Raw genomic sequence first — 19,898 nt, 5'->3', positions numbered from 1 at the left:
AAGACTAAATTATATAGCCTAGCCCTTAACACTAGGTATTAAACTTCTGCATATATTTCAGAATAATTTTCTTTCAAGATATTTAAATATATATATATATATATATATATATATATATATATATATATGTGTGTGTGTGTGTGTAAAAGAAATTCAGAATTACAGTTTGAAAATCCCCAATTTTTTAAAAAATAAATTTCTTAATTTCCAACTTAATTTGCATTCGAAATGTAATCATCAGTGATGCCATTTTCATAATATTTTTGCATCCTTAATTGTAATAAACAAATAATAATTCAAACAGAGATAAAAGTAGAGACCAGACTATACATAGACTATACCTGTGTTTATTCGTAAGATGGAACTTCCTGATGTGTTGCATTGCTGGTTGACTGCAATGACGCTGACATTGTACGAGGAGCTGCAATGTAATGTTTGCAGTCTGCACTGCTGTGCAGTTGTGTTACAGGCAGTCACTGGACCCTCAGGTCCCTTGGCAACCACCAGGTAAGACGCCGCCCCACGGCTGACGTTCCACCTTATATTTATAAAGTTAAACAAACAGTCCAGCTCAGACACCACGTTCTGAGGAACACATGGAACTAGAGGAGAAGAGAACAGGAAGAGCATTTGAGATCTGCGATATGGGTCTTTTTCAACAGAGTATATAAAGAGTCAAGCCATTGGTGTTTCTGTATTACCTGATGACAGGTAAGCAGGTGAACTCAGTACACTTGTGCATTGCCTGTTAATTGCTCTGACTGTGATCTGGTACTGTTGACCACAGAGCAGCCCTGATAGGAAGCCACTGGTGATGTTGGTACTGAATGTCAGTCTATTCCCATCTCCACTCACTGCTGTCACCTCATATGTCTCAGCTCCAGCACTGGAAGCCCAGCTCAGAGTACCCACCCCTGTGCCACAGTCCAGGATGGGCAGCAAAGCTTGAGGAACACATGGGGCTAAAGAGCCAGAAAACATAGCACAGCATTAAAAACTCCCCTGAGGTTTGTGTTTACATGCATAAACAAGGAAAAAGTCAGGGTATTCTGAAAAATTATAAAATGGATTGAACTTGAGTAAATGTGTTTAATAATAATTTTGTGATTTATAATCATTAGAAGTTTTATATTTTTGTCTCATGATGAGAAATATATTCAAACTATTGTCTTGTTTGATGTGCTTTGTTCATGTGACTTTTATTTTGCTTCATGTCATGTCTTTTACTTTTAAGTTTCATCAAGTGTTTTCTGAGAAGCAAACTTGTTTTCAGAGAATATGTCTTAAATATATAAGTACAATTATTGTATTTTAAATGAGCAGTTTTGTTACACTTCTTGTTGGGTTTTATAAAGTTTTATAAAGTGATGCACCCTGTTCAGAACTAATTTAAATTATTAAACTTTTATTAATCATTTTTACGATGATTTTTAATCAGCGGATCCTCCTCAAGTTCATACACGATCCAAATACTTTTTTATCTTAATTTTACATATATACCACATATATAAGTACAAGTGTCAAGTGAACGCCACTTGATTTGATCTTTTCTTATTTTTTTACCTAACGCAATTTGCTATCTAATATACATTCATACATTTGTTTTAGTTTTTTTTAACTATCATGTAAATTATATGTAATGTTAGTTTTAAACTAATCAAATTCATCCTTCAGATGCAAACTGATGGTATATTTATCATTAGAGTGTCTGGTCTTACCCATATGTATGGTGGTGCTGTTGCTGCGTGCACTCGTGCAGTGGCTGTCATTGGCAGTGACTGTTATGTTATAGATTTCACCGCAGTGCAGGTCCTCCCAGGTGCAGCTGGTCCCATTAGTAACACACAGATGTGTTAGTCCATCTCTACCCACTGCTGTGGCAGTGTACATGTTCGCCCCATCACTTGGACCCCAGCTGACAGAACCCAACTGGTTGTTACACTCCTCATATGTCACGAGATTGAGGGGTGTGCAGGGCGCTGGATCACCACACACAATACAAAGGCAAGTCAATTCATTTCCTACCATACTCCCTCAAATAACAGAGATCAGCATGAATTATCTGCAATAAATTATCTTATAATAACAGGAAATTACATACTGCCTTTGTGTGTTTAAGGTTGTGGATTTTTGTTTAGTGCACAGCAGGTTTATCTCTAATTTCAGATACATACCTAGTCTGAAAACTGCAGGAGTGCTCGGTTGGCTCTCACAGTAAATGTTATGCGCTTGGACAGTCACACTGTAGCTTTGTCCACAGATCAGTGAAACAGACAGGTTAGTAGAAGTAGTGCTGAAGTCTACAATATATCCCAGACTCCCTGTTGCCAACAGAGTGTAGAATGACGCCCCTTTGGCTTTTGACCAGTTGAGCGCTGCTGTCTCACTGTCACATGAAACATGAGCAGTCATGTTCTCTGGTTTGCAAGGATCTGGAGAGGTGCATGGGGACTGTTACATTGTAGCATTATAAAAAATTATTTAAATAAATAAAATATTAGTCATAAAAATAAAGATATACAATAAAAGTAAATATACAAACATATTATTATTGTTATTTTTAATATTATCATACTTTTAATAATAACAATAATAATGAATTAAAAATATTAATTATAAAAATATTTTATTAAAAGACTATAAATATAAAATTGTATTAAAATGTATAATAATAAAAATACTGGGTAATAAGGCACAGAGAGTGAGAAAGGGTGTGGCTTAAATATTAATAAAATACAAAAATAAATAACAGTAAAAATAAACACAAACATTATTATTATATCTGTAATACTATATTATAATTATTAATAACAATAATTAAATACGTAAAATGTTAATTATAAAAATATATCCAACCATTAATATTTTAATATCTGTAATGATCTGTTGTAATAATAATTATTATTTTTATATAAAATTATTAATAATAATAGCAAAAAAAATTTTACACAGCATAATGCCATACCTGTAGTGAGGTATACAGGTGCACTGGCATCACTTTGGCATTGGCCTCTGTGGGCGGTGACAGTGAAAGTGTACGTCTCTCCACAGCCCAGAGTAGAGAAGGAACAAACAGAGTTGGTGGAGTTACAGAGCTGGTATCCTCCTTCTGCACTGACGGCTCGGGCGATGTAGTAAGCAACTCCTTCTCTCAAATCCCAAGACATCACAGACATTTTGTTACCGCACAGTTTATTGACTTCCGGCTGCAGTGGTGCACAGGGTCCTGCAGGATGGTCATAGAAAGGTTGTACCCTAATTAATGTGCTTCAACTTTTAACCCCTTCTACACATAATGCTTTGTAAACTCACTGGACTGAAACGTGACATTGGTGGTGGAGGTCATTTGGCATTGTTGGTTTGTAGAGCTGAAGGTGAGGTTAAATTGCTGATCACACTGCAGGGAGGAGATGTTACAGTGGTTCTGACTGGTTGAGCAGGAGACCCTTTGACCTCCTGACCCCAAAGCAGCCACGGAGTAATTCTCCGCCCCAGCGATGGCACTCCAGGACACCAGAACTGAATCTGTAGCACAGTCCACCACGGCAGACACACTGGTGGACAGACATGGTGCTGAAAAATACAGAAGAAACATATTTATTAACTATGATATATCCTTTTTGCTAGCACATACACTTCTGGTCAAAAGTTTAGAAAAATTATGATTTTATATTCTGGTGATGGCAAAGCTGATGGCAGCTTCAGAATCCTTTAGAAATTATTTAAATATGTGCAATTTATGTGAAAAATATTTAGATAAATGAACACATGGACCTGCAATGGTATGACAACCATTTAGTTTTATGAATTTATGTACAAGATACATATTTTATCCAAAAAAAGTGTAAAAATAATGTATCATGTTCCTAGATAAAATCTAGAAAGAAAAAAATATATATATAGTAAATGGAGCAGTCTATTTCAGTCAAGCATAAGTTGGCAGACCGATTTGACAGTCTCAGCTGAGAACAAGAAAATCAGATTCACTAAACCTCACCTGTGATCAGGGAGCCGGTCATCTGTGCACTGGCATTGCACGTGTATCCCAAACTCTGTACGTTTATCCTATACTCATTGCCACACTGCAGGTTGCTCAGCTCACAGTGCGTGATGGAGCTGTTGGATGTACAGCTAGCCCTGTTGTTCACCAGTGCCAAGGCAGAGACAGCATATCCCTGAGCACCTGCACCATACTGCCATGACACAGTGGCTGTGCCCAGCTGACAATCCAACACTGCCCTGATGGAGCTGGCTGCACAGGGAACTATGGGTAAAAGCAGGAGGGACACTGAGAATGGCAATATTTAATTGGAGTCCAATGTTCTTCAGTGGAAACATGGTGAACAGAGATATTGGCTGTGGTCCGAAAAGCATGCTACCATACTACTCTTGCTATTTATTCACTATGTAGTGTTTATACATACACTACTGTTGAAAAGTTTGGGGTATTTGTATTTAATAGAAGACTCTCATGCTCACCAAAGGAAGAATTTATTTGATCAGAAATAAGGTAAAAACAGCAATATTGTGAAATAGTATTACAATTTTTTTATTCTTGTGATGACTAATAGCGCTTTTCCACTGCATGGTACGACTCGGCACAGCTCGGTTTGCATTTCCACTGCAGTTTAGTACCACTTTCTAGTGGACGGGATTATTCACATGTCATTATAGTTACTTCCTCAACAGACAACTAAACAGCCATTTTTAGAGTGTTAAAAACAGTTGCGTTCGATCCTTCGCTGGCCTTGCTGATTTAAATCTAGCAGTTCTATTGTGTCTCTGTGTCGCAAGTTCAGTGACACCGGTAGTGACGATCCTCTCCGGCCAATCAGTGATCAGCAGAGTTTACACATCTCGTTTTGGTAACAGTACGGTTCACTTGGAACCTCAACCAAGGTGGTACTGAAAAAAGTACTAGGTACCAGGTACTGTACCCAGTGGAAAACCCCCCAAAAGTAAACCGTACCAAACCATACCGTGCCGTACCATGCAGTGGAAAAGCGCCAAAAGTTGATTTTTCAGCAATCATTGCTCCAGTCTTCACATGATTCTTCAGAAAGAAACATTTATTTATTGTATTAATTATATTTATTAATTTCTTTAAAAAATCTTACTGACCCTAAACTTTTGAACAGTGTGTATCATGAAAATTTAAAAGAAATATGCAGGGCATACTACAGACCATAGTCTGGTTGCTGATTCCCACAATGCAAAGCATTCGACTTTGTCCAGACAAATTCAACACATTTGATTGATTTGCAAATACTTTTTTTACATAAATTCTGAGACTTTATTTTCACCTGAATGGCACTCACTGAATTAAACCTGGACTGCAAAGTGATCAGGTCATGTGACAAGAAAGTAGCATTGTTTAAAATTTGTAAAAATGTTGCATATTCTGTTTTACATACTATTTCTTAAAAATATTAAGCGGTATACAGTATATACTGCACATAATGCAGTGAACAGTGAACATAGCAATTAATTTAGCAGAAAGTCTCTATGGGAACTAGAGTGAGAAGTATATAGAGTATATAGACAAGTATATGCATGTATGCGTTTCTCTGTACCTGAGTTAGTGTTCACAGTAGCACTGGGAGGGCTGCTGCACAGACCATCTGACGCCGTCACATTGATGTGGTATAGCTGACCACACCTGACCCCCGTCACATTACACTGTGAGCCCATAGACTGGCAGGTGGTGGAAAGTCCATTGCTGTCCTGCAATGTAGCTGTGTAATACTGTCCTCCTGCACCAGGTGTCCATGATACCACTAAAGCATTTGTGACACAATCCACGGTGGGCAGGACATTACTTGGGGTGCAGGGCACTAGAACACAAGAAGCAAGTTAAAACTTGAGTGTTAATGAATTCAGTGCCTTTCTTTTACAGTTTTTAACTGAAAAAGACAGTCTTCAGCTTTTAAAAGAATCATGATATGAAATAAGAAACAAACCTGCTTGAACTTGAACAGGCGCACTGTTCCCACTGCTGCAGTTGCTGCCTTTTGCCTTCACTGTGATTGTGTAAGACTGTCCACAGGTCAAAGTTAACAGGTTACAGGAAGTGGATGTTGAGGTGCAGTTAGCTGAAAGGCCATTAGCACTGCTGGCTGTCACTGTGTAAAGCTCTGCCCCTTGGCTGCTCCCCCAGGTTACACTTGCTATGTTGCTGCTACAGCTTACACTGGCCGACACATTTTGTGGTACACAAGGACCTGGGTAAATTATACAAAACAAAATGAGTACATGGTAGTATTATTTTTTTAAAGCAGGGGTCTCCAAACTGCAACTAGCACCAACACACTTGCCTGAAAGTTTCTATATTCTTTTTAAACAACATTTCAAATGCTCCATATTTTATATTATTCTAAGTGTTAAAAACAGTTGTGCTGCTTAATAATTTTGTGGAAATTACGTTCAAAATAGTATTTATTTAAAAGAGAGTCAATTTAATTCATCCTTACTCAAAAGTATTAATTTTTATGACCCCAAACTTTTGAACGATAATGTACACCATATTTCAATATAACGGTGTTGTTGCTTTTTAAATTGAAAATATCTCCTTTATGGGATTCATGTAAATTGTAATTAAATGTGATGAGACGAGAAAGATTAACATAGCTGAACGTTTGAGAGTACGATTGAGAGTGATTGTGTGCATATTTATTTAGAATGGAAGCTTTAAGCTTTGTCCACATGCTACTGTACCTGCCGTGACCTGACTGGTCACACTGGTGTTGGAGCTACAGCCGTTGGCCTCTGCAATCACAGTGATATTGTACGTCTGCCCACAGCCAACTGCAGGGATTATGCAGGACGTGGAGGTGGAGTTACACACCAGAGTCTTGTCAGAGGATTTTGCTTGAGCATAGTAGATCTGCGCCCCTTTACTCGACTGCCAGCTAATCTGAACATCACCTGTTCGACAGTCTAAGAGCTGACTGACCACAGACTGAGGAGCACAGGGTGCTGGGAGACAAAGATAAACAAATTATTACTTTAGCATGTTTAAAGGAATATTCCAGCTTTCTCGACAGAATCTGTGGTGTGCTGTCAAATACATTTAAAATGTGAAGTACTGTCGCCAAAGTAACTTGCGGTGCCCAGGAGGTGACATGGTTGGTTCACTTAGTTTTGTCATAGCCACAACATCATAACTCGTGGGAACGTGATATTATGTCGTGGCCTCGAGATGCTATGTTGAGGGAAAGACATCCATTTCTCGTGGCTGCAACTTCTTATGTTAAGGGAACTACATATTTTTCTTATGGCCATGAGTTTAATGCGTAAACAAACCTGAGTGACCATAGCAATCCGGGATTATCAGAGATGGATTCATTAATATTATATTTTGAATTAAGTAATTATTATATTGTTTATTATAGAAATTACATTATTAAATTATTATATTAACCATAGGCCGGAAAGTATTACGTGCGATAGTCAGCATTCAATTGAAGTTTATCATGAATAAATGTTACATAAAGTGCATAAAATAAAATAGGCCTACAAGAAAACATTTTCCTCCATCCTACAGTCTAAGTCCATTAACTGATCTTCTTTTTCACATAATATTTGTATATTATTAATATTATTATTAGCCTATTATTATTGGTTATATTTTTATATTCGTTTATATTCATTTTTTCCTTTCATTTTTTTCCCTTATTATATCCCTAATAAGTTAATGTAGTAATAATAATAATATACAAATATTGAATTAAATTAAATATGTTTTATCCATCTCTGATAATCCCAGGTTGCTTTGGTCATGCAGGTTTGTTTACGCATTAAACTCATGGCCACAAGAAATGGATGTCATTACCTCAACATAGCATCTCAAGGCCACGAAATTAGGATGTTGTTACCACGACAAAATGATCTTGTGGCCACAACATAATATCATGTTCCCACAAGTTAATATGATGTTCCCACAAATTAATATCTCGTGGCAAACAACATAATATCACGTTCCCATGTGTTATGATGTATTGGCCACGACAAAACTAAGTGAACCGACCATGTCACCTCCCGGGCACCGTATCAAAGCACTTAACATAAGTTATTCAGTAAAAGTGTTTTTTCAAATTTCAAGTGTGGTAGAAAATAATATTGTGTACTATAGTTCAAACATTCTGAATTTAAATACTACTATACAAACTTGCAGTATGCAAAATTCCATTTTTGAGTAAATACTTACCAGTACTGATGCGACGCACTTCACTACGTTGCCCAGTGCAGTCCACACTCATAGCTGTGACTGACACATTGTACGCCTGACCACACGACAGGCCGCTGATGTCACAGGAAGTGCTGCTGGAGTTGCAGGTTAGCGTATGTCCATTATCATCTACTGCTGTTACTGTATAGTATGAAACACGGCCACTAGATGCTGCCCAGGAAACAGATGCAGTGTCCGACCCACAGGATAATGACACATTGACTTTAGTGGGAACACATGGAGCTGGGAAGGAAAAGATTCATGCACAAAATCAAAAGATATAAGCTCTATAGAACACTTGATTCCAGAAGAATCAGCAAATTTGAAATTTGTGTTTTTTTTTATTTTTTTTTATGTGTGTGTATTGAGTGAGGTTTTTGAACAGGTTGAACAGGTCTGGCCGTATCCTGTGACACTGATGTTATAGTGCTGACCACACGGCAGTGAGCCGATGTTGCAGGAGGAGCCGTTGGTGAAGCAGCTGTGTTTTGGGGGTCCTGGAACGACTGTAATGTTGCATTGAAACTTAATGTACCATTGCCTGGTGTCCAAGAAATGAGTGCTGAATTGGTGCGGCAGTCCAGACTGGCTTGAATGCCAGTGTTGTGGCATGGTGCTGGATCATGACAAAAATGTTAAAACATCAAACTGCAATATATGTTTTTACATCTACTTAATGGTGCTTGCCATGGAAAAATTACTACAGTATTGCTGTATGGTTGCTAGGGTGTTCTAGGGTGGTTGTTAGGTAGTTTCTTTATAGTTCAGAAAAAACTGAATCTGGTTAGTTGTTTTAATCACTTGTTAACACTAAATAGCTGAGTTCAAGTACCTGAGACGAGAGTGACAGGCTGGCTAGCCGGGCCCATGCAGACACCATTCATGCCCGTGACTGTGATGGAATATTCCTGGCCACACTGCAGGTTTGGGATATCACAGTTTGTGACAGTGTTGTTGCATGACGTCTTGTACCCTTGGCTGCTTACCGCCTTTACCAAGTACCAAGTGGCACCAAGTGCACTGTGCCAGGTGATGGAAGCAATGGTGGATGTACAGTTTAGAGTGGCAGAAACATTGATGGGAATGCAGGGAGCTAGAAAAGAGGAAGTTATATGAAAAAATAGATTAAATATAAATATAACATATACAGTACTGTTCAAAAGTTTGTTAGTTTTTTTTTTTTTTAAGGTTTCTTGAAAGACGTTTCATATGCTCACCAAGGCTGCTTTTATTTTATGAAAAATACAACCAAAACCTTAATATTATGACTTATTATTAAAATTAAAATACCTGTTTTCTATTTTGATATATTTTAAAATGTAATTTATTCCTGTGATGTCAAAGCAGAATTTTCAGCAGCCATTATTTCCAGTCTTCAGTGTCACATTTTAATTGTGATTTATTTCTATTATGGTGATTTGGTGTTTTAGGAGAAATTATTATAGACTTTCAAAACAGTTGTTCAGCTCAATATTTTTGCAGAGACCATTTTTTCAGGATTTTTTGTTTTGTTTTGCTTTTTGATTAATAGAAATTTCAAAAGAAGATTATTTCTTTGAAATGTATATCTTTTGTAACATTATGTCTTTACTGTCACTTTTGAATGAATTAATGTGTACTTACCAAATAAAATAATTAATTTCTTTTCAAAAAAACAAACTTTCTTTTTTTTAAATCTTACTGACCCTAAACATTTCAATGGTAGTTTATTATTTTTTTTAATTCTTTGTTTGTTTGAAATACACGTGGATTACATCTAATTTTACATCTAAGATACATTTAATTTTACATCTAAAATTATAATTTTCTATAATTTTCTGTACACATTGTTGTTATGAATCACATATGTGACCCTGGACAAAACCAGTCTTAAGTCACTGGGGTATATTTGTAGCAATAGCTAAAAGTACTTTGTATGGTTGATTTTTCTTTTAAGCCAAAAATCATTAGAACATTAAGTAAAGATCATGTTCCATGAAGATATTTTTTATTTCCTACTATAAGTATATTAAAACTTAATTTTTTATTAGTAATAAGTATTGCTAAGAACTTCATTTGGATAACTTTAAAGGCGATTTCTCAATATTTAGATTTTTTGCACCCTCAGATTCCAGAATTTAAAATAGCTGTATCTTGGACAAATATTGTTCTATCCTAACAAACCATACATCAATGGAAAGTTTATGTATTCAGCTATCAGATGATCAACTCTAAACACTAATCTGATTTTGTGGTCCAGGGACACATATATCAGCAAAAGTTAACATGAGCTGTCACCTGTTTCCACTTCAGCTTTAGGTTGAGAGCTGCTGTTGCAGGTGGTGCCATCAGCTTGAACAGTCACATTTAGTCTCATCCCACATGGCAGAGAGGTCAGCTGACAGGAAGTTCCCATAGAGTGACAAGAAGCTAAGCGTTGCTGCTGCCTGTCTGTTGCCATTGCTGTGTACCCATTAGCTCCTGCGCTGGCAGCCCAAGTCACGTTGGCCGTGTTGGTGTCACACTGGAGCACAGTCGTGATGTTTTGCGGGTCACAGGGAGCTAAAGGAGATACATAGTCCATTTCAAAGATCTGTTATTACTGTTTAAACATGCATTTTATTCCTCATTTAAATGTTTTTTTTTTACACAATTTGTATTTTACATTTTAAAGGGAAGGTCTAATGCTATTTCATGCATTCTGACTTGTTTACACCGTTAAAGAGTTGGATTGAGCAACCATTACTCCAGTCTTCAGTGTCACATGATTCTTCAAAAAGAAACATTTATTTAATGTATTAATAATATTTATTAATTTCTTTTAAATAATCTTACTGACCCCAAACTTTTAAACAGTAGTGTATCATGAAAAAAAAAAAAATGTGAAGTACATACTACAGACCATAGTAGTCTGGGTGCTGAATCCCACAATGCAAAGCGGTCGACTTTGTCCAGACAAACTCAACTCATATGACTGATTTCCATTGGCTGGCATTTTTTTACACAAAATTTGAGATTTTATGCTAAATAACCCTGTGTATTTTCACCTGAATGCCTCTCACTGAATTTAACGTGCTCTGCAAAGTAATCAGGTAATGTAGAAGTATTGTAGCAAAAAAAATTTTAAAATGTTGCATAATCTGTTTTACATACTATTTCTTAAAAATAAACCAATCTACTTTGAGTGTAAACTAAACGAGACAATGCACCTTGGCATGCGATGATTGCATCCAACTGCCGCTGATTGCAGCACAAGTATAAATAGGCAGCAGATGCACCGCATACTCAGGTTTTCGCTGAGGAGCTGAGCTGGTGACCCGGCCGGTCAGCAGTGGTACAGCAGTTGTGGTGACGGGATGTGATGTCTCCATTCCCTCCTTCAGGGAAAGAGGATTTCAATACGTAACCGAGACATTCCCTTTCAATCGGTCACTTTTGACGTCACATCGGTGACCAATGAATTGGGAACCTCTACCAAAGCGCCATGGATGCTGCCCCTTCCAGTGTCCTGTGCGAGCTGCCTGTGCCCCTTTTGGTGTAGGCTGGGGCTTGCAATAAGAAGGTTAGTCACTGTTGTCGTAACACTACCCACTCAGTGAGATTCTCACCAATTCATCGAATGAGGGCCTGGCACTGGACATTCCACCACGTCTGGCTGCCGAGGGAATGGAAGAGCTCAACAGTAAGGGGTCTCTGGAGCAGTTTTAGCAAGAAGACACTAACCCGAGGCCTCTTGGTGCTTCTACCCTTTTGAAGTGAGAACACAAGAATATACCAGTTCAACATGAAAGCTATAGAACCTAGCGAATGTGTTGGGAGTCACCCAACCCGCCGCTATACAAATGTCTGTCAGCAAGGTGCCACAAGCCAGCACCCAGGAGGATGCAGCACTCCTAGTAGAGTGACCTCGCAACCTGAATGGGCAGGGCACACCTTGGAGGGAGACAGCCTTCACTTCAACCCTTGCTGCAAGCAGTAGAGCACGACTCTGAACGGACATCTTTTGGGGTCCTCTCGATGAGAGGAACACCACTCGATGAACCGGTTCCACTTCAAGGCGTAAGCGTGTATCGTAGACAGTGCACGCGCCGAAGTGATGGTGGCCACTACCTCTTGGGGTAGTTCACCTAAAACCTCTGCCATGAAGACTTGAAGTTTCCAGAGGTCAAGCTGTGTGCCAGTGCTTCCGTGCCGAGAGGTCAGTGGCAGGATAAAACAAAACAAAAGATTCTCCGCCCAGCCCTCCTCCAGGGGAGGGAGTGTTGCATTCACCATGTCCTGAAGAGAGAGCATCTCTGGGTCGCCCGTCTCAGGTTTGGCGGGGGGTGAGACAGGCAGCGCAGATGCCCTAGAAACTGCTGCAGCGTGGGGATGGCATGTGAGGCAGCAATCGTGACCATCACCTGGTGCCAGTTAACGACCGCATCCAGAAACGCACGAGTAAAATGCCATCTTTAAAAAGATGCATCTTTAAAAAGACGTTCACCTGTGAATGCTCTTTTAGGAGTGCTTTTTTAATTGTGCTGAAGCACACAGGGGAGATGGCCACCGCAACACTACAGAGGTTAGTGTAGCCTGTAGCTCGCACCCACTCAATGAAGGTCGACCAACCCGCTGTATCGCTGTAGCACCCGCACAGAAAAGCTCCTTTGAGCGCACTGACTCATCCGTTCAACGAAGGCTTGGCAGGAGCAGAACGATAACCCCGCTTGGCTCTAAAGCAAAAAGCGGAATATGCTGTGCATCTGCTGCCTATTTATACTCGTACTACGATCAGCGGCAGCTGGATGCAATCATTACATGCCAATGTGCATTGGCTCGTTAATTCCCAATTCGTCGGTCACCAACGTGACGTCGAAAGGGAACATAGCAATTCATTTAGCAGAAAGTCTCTATGGGAACTAGAGTGAGAAGTATATAGAGTATATAGACAAGTATATGCATGTATGCGTTTCTCTGTACCTGAGTTAGTGTTCACAGTAGCACTGGGAGGGCTGCTGCACAGACCATCTGACGCCGTCACATTGACGTGGTACAGCTGACCACACCTGAGCCCCGTCACATTACACTGTGAGCCCGAAGACTGGCAGGTGGTGGACAGTCCATTGCTGTCCTGCAATGTAGCTGTGTAATACTGTCCTCCTGCACCAGGTGTCCATGATACCACTAAAGCATTTGTGACACAATCCACGGTGGGCAGGACATTACTTGGGGTGCAGGGCACTAGAACACAAGAAGCAAGTTAAAACTTGAATGTTAATGAATTCAGTGCCTTTCTTGTACAGTTTTTAATTGAAAAAGACAGTCTTCAGCTTTTAAAAGAATCATGACATGAAATAAGAAACAAACCTGCTTGAACTTGAACAGGCGCACTGTTCCCACTGCTGCAGTTGCTGCCTTTTGCCTTCACTGTGATTGTGTAAGACTGTCCACAGGTCAAAGTTAACAGGTTACAAGAAGTAGATGTTGAGGTGCAGTTAGCTGAAAGGCCATTAGCACTGCTGGCTGTCACTGTGTAAAGCTCCGCACCTTGGCTGCTCCCCCAGGTTACACTTGCTATGTTGCTACTACAGCTTACACTGGCCGACACATTTTGTGGTACACAAGGACCTGGGTAAATTATAGAAAACAAAATGAGTACATGGTTGACTTATTATTTTAAAGCAGGGGTCTCCAAACTTGGTCCTGGAGGTCCGGTGTCATGCTGAGTTTAGCTGTAACTAGCACCAAGACACTTGCCTGGGAGTTTCTATATTCTTTTTAAACAACATTTCAAATTTCAAATGCTGCATATTTTAATATATTATAAAATGTAACTTGAGATGAAAAGCTGAATTTTCGGCACCTTTACTCCAGTCAAATGATCCTATGGAAATCATTCTAATATGCTGATTTGGTGTTCATGAAACATTTTGTATTATTCTAAGTGTTAAAAACAGTTGTGCTGCTTAATAATTTAGTAGAAATTATGTTTAAAATAGTATTTATTTAAAAGAGAGATTTTTGGTAACATTATAAATTTCTTCACTGTCACTTTAATGTCTGTCAATTTTATTCATCCTTTCTCGGTAAAAGTATTAATTTTTATGACCCCAAACTTTTGAATGATAATGTACACCATATTTCTATATAACAAGTGTTGTTGCTGTTTGAATTGAAAATATCTTTATATAAATATCTGTAAATTGTAATTAAATGTGATGAGATGAGAAAAAATTAATGGAGCTGTTTTCAGCATATTAGCTGAACCTTTGAGAGTATGATTGAGAGTGATTGTGTGTATATTTATTTAGAATGGAAGCTTTAAGATTTGTCCACATGCTACTGTACCTGCCGTGACCTGACTGGTCACACTGGCGTTGGAGCTACAGCCGGTGGCCTCAGCAATCACAGTGATATTGCACGTCTGCCCACAGCCAACTGCAGGGATTATGCAGGACGTGGAGGTGGAGTTACACACCAGAGTCTTGTCAGAGGATTTTGCTTGAGCATAGTAGATCTGCGCCCCTTTACTCGACTGCCAGCTAATCTGAACATCACCTGTTCGACAGTCTAAGAGCTGACTGACCACAGACTGAGGAGCACAGGGTGCTGGGAGACAAAGGTAAACAAAGCATTACTTTAGCATGTTTAAAAGGAATATTCCAGGTTAAAAACAAAGCTTTCTCGACAGAATCATGTTGAGGGAACGACATCCATTTCTCGTGGCTGCAACTTCTTATGTTGAGGGAACTACATATTTTTCTTGTGGCCACGAGTTTAATGCGTAAACAAACCTGCGTGACCATAGCAATCCGGGATTATCAGAGATGGATTCATTAATATTATATTTTGAATTGAGGAATTATTATATTATTTATTATACAAAAAATTACATTATTAAATTATTTTATTAACCACAGGCCTTGGCTACCGGACTGTATTACGTGCAATAGTCGGCATTCAATTGAAGTTTGTCATGAATAAATGTTACATAAAGTGCATAATATAAAATAGGTCTACAAGAAAACATTTTCCTCCATCCCACAGTCCATTATCTGATTGTCTTTTTCCCATAATATGTGTTTATTATTATTATTATTATATTAATTCATAATAATTCATATTAATTTTTTCCCTTCATTTCAATCTCTTTACTTTAATGTTCTGAATACTTTTGTAAATAATAGCCTACTGTAAATGCTCGACATGCCACTTAAGCTTTGATTATGCTGACTGGAATTTTTGCTGGAATGCAGTTTAAATTTAACATACATTTCATTTTATTTCGGCTTATTAATAGACATAATTATAAATAGTATAGTGTTTCGTTGAGGAATTAATCATTCACGTAGTTTCATTTGTAAATGAAAACACAACTCGCTCATTTATCATCACACACGGGCATGAATAAAATCAAAACTTTATTGGCATAATTGTCAGGCGTTTATTTGCAAAATATATGGTAGGCTAGCAAATACTAGCATAATTATACAAAACGTTAACTAGATAAAGCGATACACAAATTGAATGGGGAAATAAGCATATAACAATAAATATAAAAATATAATCTAATAATAATAATAATAATATACAAATATTAAATGAAATGTTTAATGTTAATAAAAATGTTTTATCCATCTCTGATAATCCCAGGTTGCTTTGGTCACGCAGGTTTGTTTACGCATTAAACTCATGGCCACAAAAAATGGATGTCATTACCTCAACATAGCATCTCAAGGCCACGACATTAGGATGTTGTTACCTCGACAAAATGATCTCGTGGACACGACATAATATCACATTGCCACGAGTTAATATGACATTCCCACAAATTAATATCTCATGGCCACAACATAATACCACGTTCCCATGAGTTTTTTTTTTCTTTTTTCTTTTTTTCAAATTTCAAGTTTTGCAGAGAATAATATTGTGTACTATAGTTCAAATGCCCTGAACACTGCTATACAAACTTGCAGTATGCAGAATTCCATTTTAGAGAAAATATTTACCAGTACTGATGCGACGCACTTCACTACGTTGCCCAGTGCAGTCCACACTCATAGCTGTGACTGACACATTGTACGCCTGACCACACGACAGGCCGCTGATGTCACAGGAAGTGCTGCTGGAGTTACAGGTTAGCGTATGTCCATTATCATCTACTGCTGTTACTGTATAGTATGAAACACGGCCACTAGATGCTGCCCAGGAAACAGATGCAGTGTCCGACCCACAGTATAATGACACATTGACTTTAGTGGGAACACATGGAGCTGGGAAGGAAAAGATTCATGCACAAAATCAGAAGATTTAAGCTCTATAGATCACTTGATTCCAGAAGAATCACCAAATTAGGTTTTAAACTAATTGCACTTTGTGTTATTATTTAATGTTATACCTGTGTCTAGAGCTACCAAGGTTTTAGAACAGGTTGAACAGGTCTGGCCGTATCCTGTGACACTGATGTTATAGTGCTGACCACACGGCAGTGAGCCGATGTTGCAGGAGGAGCCGTTGGTGAAGCAGCTGTGCTTTTGGGGGTCCTGGAACGACTGTAGTGTTGCATTGAAACTTAATGTACCATTGCCTGGTGTCCAAGAAATGAGTGCTGAGTTGCTGCGGCAGTCCAGACTGGCTTGAATGCCAGTGTTGTGGCATGGTGCTGGATCATGACAAAAATGTTAAAACATCAAACTGCAATATATGTTTTTACATTTACTGAATGGTGCTTGCCATGGAAAAATTTCTACGGTATTGCTGTATGGTTGCTACGGTGTTCTGGGTGGTTGTTAGGTAGTTTCTTAATAGTTCAGAAAAAAATGAAGCCGGTTTGATGTTTTAATCACTTGTTATCACTAAATAGCTGAGTTCAAGTACCTGAGACGAGAGTGACAGGCTGGCTAGCCGGGCCAATGCAGACACCATTCATGCCCGTGACTGTGATGGAATATTCCTGGCCACACTGCAGGTTTGGGATATCACAGTTTGTGACAGTGTTGTTGCATGACGTCTTGTACCCTTGGCTGCTTACCGCCTTTACCAAGTACCAAGTGGCACCAAGTGCACTGTGCCAGGTGATGGAAGCAATGTTGGATGTACAGTTTAGAGTGGCAGAAACATTGGTGGGAATGCAGGGAGCTAGAAAAGAGGAAGTTATATGAAAAAATAGATTAAATATAACAAGTGTATATATACAGTACTGTTTGAAAGTTTGTGTTAGTTTTTTTTTTAGGTTTCTTGAAAGATGTTTCGTATGCTCACCAAGGCTGCATTTATTTTATGAAAAATACAAACAAAACCTTAATATTATGACATATTATATATATTTTTTTATTTTGATATATTTTAAAATGTAATTTATTCCTGTGATGTCAAAGCAGAATTTTCAGCAGCCATTATTCCAGTCTTCAGTGTCACATGAGCCTTGAGAAATCATTCTAATATGCTGATTTGGTGCACAAGAAAAAATTCTTATAAACTTTCAAAACAGTTGTTCTGCTCAATAGAGACCATTTGTTTCAGGAATTTTTTTTTTTTTATTTTTTTTATATATATATTTTTTGATGAATAGAAATGTCAAAAGAATATTATTTCTTTGAAATTTAAATCTTTTGTAACATTATGTCTTTACTGTCACTTTTGAATGAATTAATGTGTACTTACCGAATAAAATAATTAATTTAATTCCAAAAAAGCAAAAAGATCTTTTTTTTTAATCTTACTGACCCTAAACCTTTGAATGGTTGTTTATTATTTTTTTTAATTCTTTGTTTGTTTGATATACATGTGGACCCTGAAAAAAATGTGGACACTTAAGCTACGTTTAAAAATGAATGAATGTCAGTGAATTAAATAACATAAGTGTTTTGTGGGTTTAGTGGGTCATATCCATAGTTAATGTGATGAACTACACCTGTGGTTCCTCAGGATAAATATATAGATATATATAATTGGATAAAATAAACCAGCAAATGCCACTTTTTTTATCTAATGCATTGAAATTCATACATCTAATTTTACATCTAAAATTCTAATTTTCTGTACAAATTGTTGTTATGAATCACATATGTGACCCTGGACCACAAAACCAGTCTTAAGTCACTGGGGTATATTTGTAACAATAGCCAAAAGTACTTTGTATGGTTGATTTTTCTTTTATGCCAAAAATCATTAGGACATTTAGTAAAGATCATGTTCCATGAAGATATTTTGTAAATTTCTTAATATAAATATATTAAAACTTAATTTTTGATTAGTAATATGCATTGCTAAGAATTTCATGTGGATAACTTTAAAGTTCCTTTTTTTGCACCTTCAGATTCCAGATTTTCAAATAGTTGTATCTTGGCCAAATATTGTCCTATACCAAACCATACATCAATGGAAAGTTTATTTATTCAGCTTTCAGATGATCAGGTTTTCAAATCCAAACTCTAATCTGATTTTCTGGTCCAGGGACACATATATCAGCAAAAGTTTTATTTTTTTATTTATTTATTTATCAATTTGCACTGGCTACCAATAGCTGCTCGCATAAAATTCAAGGCATTGATGTTTGCATACAAAACCACCACTGGATCTGCACCCCTTTACCTAAATTCATTACTTCAGACTTATGTGCCCTCTAGAAGCTTGCGTTCTGCAAGTGAACATCGCTTGATTGTGCCACCCCAAAGAAGCACAAATTCACTTTTACGGACTTTTAAATTAAATGTTCCCTCCTGGTGGAATGACCTGCCCAACTCAATCCGAGCAGCTGAGTCCTTAGCCATCTTTAAGAATCGGCTTAAAACACATCTCTTCCATCTTTATTTGACCCTCTAACTTTTTCACTCACTATTCTAATTCTATATAATATATAAAATTAAATTAATCTTTAATCTTTTTGTATTCTATCTATTTTCTTTTCATTTATTATACAATTATAAAAAAGACCTCTAACACTAGCTTGCTCTATACTTTTTCTATTCTATCTGTTTTCTTTTTATTTATTATATTATTTAAATGTCCTTGCTACGTATACTGTGTTTAGGCTAACTGAGACTTATTATAGCACTTATATATCATTGCTCTTTTGTTGTTTTTGATTGCTTCCATTGTCCTCATTTGTAAGTCGCTTTGGATAAAAGCGTCTGCTAAATGACTAAATGTAAATGTAAATGTAAAAGTTAACATGAGCTGTCACCTGTTTCCACTTCAGCTTTAGGTTGAGAGCTGCTGTTACAGGTGGTGCCATCAGCTTGAACAGTAAGATTTAGTCTCATCCCACACGGCAGAGAGGTCAGCTGACAGGAAGTTCCCATAGATTGACAAGAAGCTAAGCGTTGCTGCTGCCTGTCTGTTGCCATTGCTGTGTACCCATTAGCTCCTGCGCTGGCAGCCCAAGTCACGTTGGCCGTGTTGGTGTCACACTGGAGCACAGTTGTGATGTTTTGAGGGTCACAGGGAGCTGAAGGAGATACATAGTCCATTTCAAAGATCTGTTATTACTGTTTAAACATGCATTTTATTCCTCATTTAAATGTTTTTTTTTACACAATTTGTATTTTACATTTTAAGTCTGGGTGCTGAATCCCACAATGCAAAGCACTCGACTTTGTCCAGACAAACTCAACTCATTTGATTGATTTGCAAAGGCATTTTTTTTACACAAAATTTGAGATTTTATGCTAAATGAACCTATGTATTTTCACCTGAATGCCACTCACTG

General features: G+C 37.7%; 1 protein-coding gene across 1 annotated transcript in view; it reads right to left on the bottom strand.

Annotated features, from left to right (window-relative positions):
- The window catches only part of LOC122147080 (serine-rich adhesin for platelets-like), a 45,773-nt gene that overhangs the window by 6,716 nt on the left and 19,159 nt on the right, over nucleotides 1-19,898 (bottom strand). Inside the window, exons 23-43 of the mRNA XM_042768134.1 lie at nucleotides 19,374-19,637; nucleotides 17,066-17,326; nucleotides 16,587-16,850; nucleotides 16,198-16,461; nucleotides 14,537-14,797; nucleotides 13,556-13,816; nucleotides 13,169-13,429; nucleotides 10,505-10,768; nucleotides 9,060-9,320; nucleotides 8,667-8,843; nucleotides 8,207-8,470; nucleotides 6,715-6,975; nucleotides 5,961-6,221; nucleotides 5,574-5,834; nucleotides 3,998-4,264; nucleotides 3,313-3,573; nucleotides 2,966-3,226; nucleotides 2,175-2,432; nucleotides 1,719-1,979; nucleotides 702-962; nucleotides 342-602 (exon numbers count right to left, since the gene is read on the bottom strand). Coding sequence (XP_042624068.1) covers nucleotides 342-602; nucleotides 702-962; nucleotides 1,719-1,979; nucleotides 2,175-2,432; nucleotides 2,966-3,226; nucleotides 3,313-3,573; nucleotides 3,998-4,264; nucleotides 5,574-5,834; nucleotides 5,961-6,221; nucleotides 6,715-6,975; nucleotides 8,207-8,470; nucleotides 8,667-8,843; nucleotides 9,060-9,320; nucleotides 10,505-10,768; nucleotides 13,169-13,429; nucleotides 13,556-13,816; nucleotides 14,537-14,797; nucleotides 16,198-16,461; nucleotides 16,587-16,850; nucleotides 17,066-17,326; nucleotides 19,374-19,637 — 5,415 coding nt within the window. The remainder of the gene's footprint in view (nucleotides 1-341; nucleotides 603-701; nucleotides 963-1,718; nucleotides 1,980-2,174; nucleotides 2,433-2,965; nucleotides 3,227-3,312; nucleotides 3,574-3,997; nucleotides 4,265-5,573; nucleotides 5,835-5,960; nucleotides 6,222-6,714; nucleotides 6,976-8,206; nucleotides 8,471-8,666; nucleotides 8,844-9,059; nucleotides 9,321-10,504; nucleotides 10,769-13,168; nucleotides 13,430-13,555; nucleotides 13,817-14,536; nucleotides 14,798-16,197; nucleotides 16,462-16,586; nucleotides 16,851-17,065; nucleotides 17,327-19,373; nucleotides 19,638-19,898) is intronic.

The sequence above is a fragment of the Cyprinus carpio genome, chromosome A2 (genome assembly GCF_018340385.1).
Source record: "Cyprinus carpio isolate SPL01 chromosome A2, ASM1834038v1, whole genome shotgun sequence".
NCBI classification, from domain to species: domain Eukaryota; kingdom Metazoa; phylum Chordata; class Actinopteri; order Cypriniformes; family Cyprinidae; genus Cyprinus; species Cyprinus carpio.
This window is presented reverse-complemented; position numbering and strand designations above follow the sequence as displayed.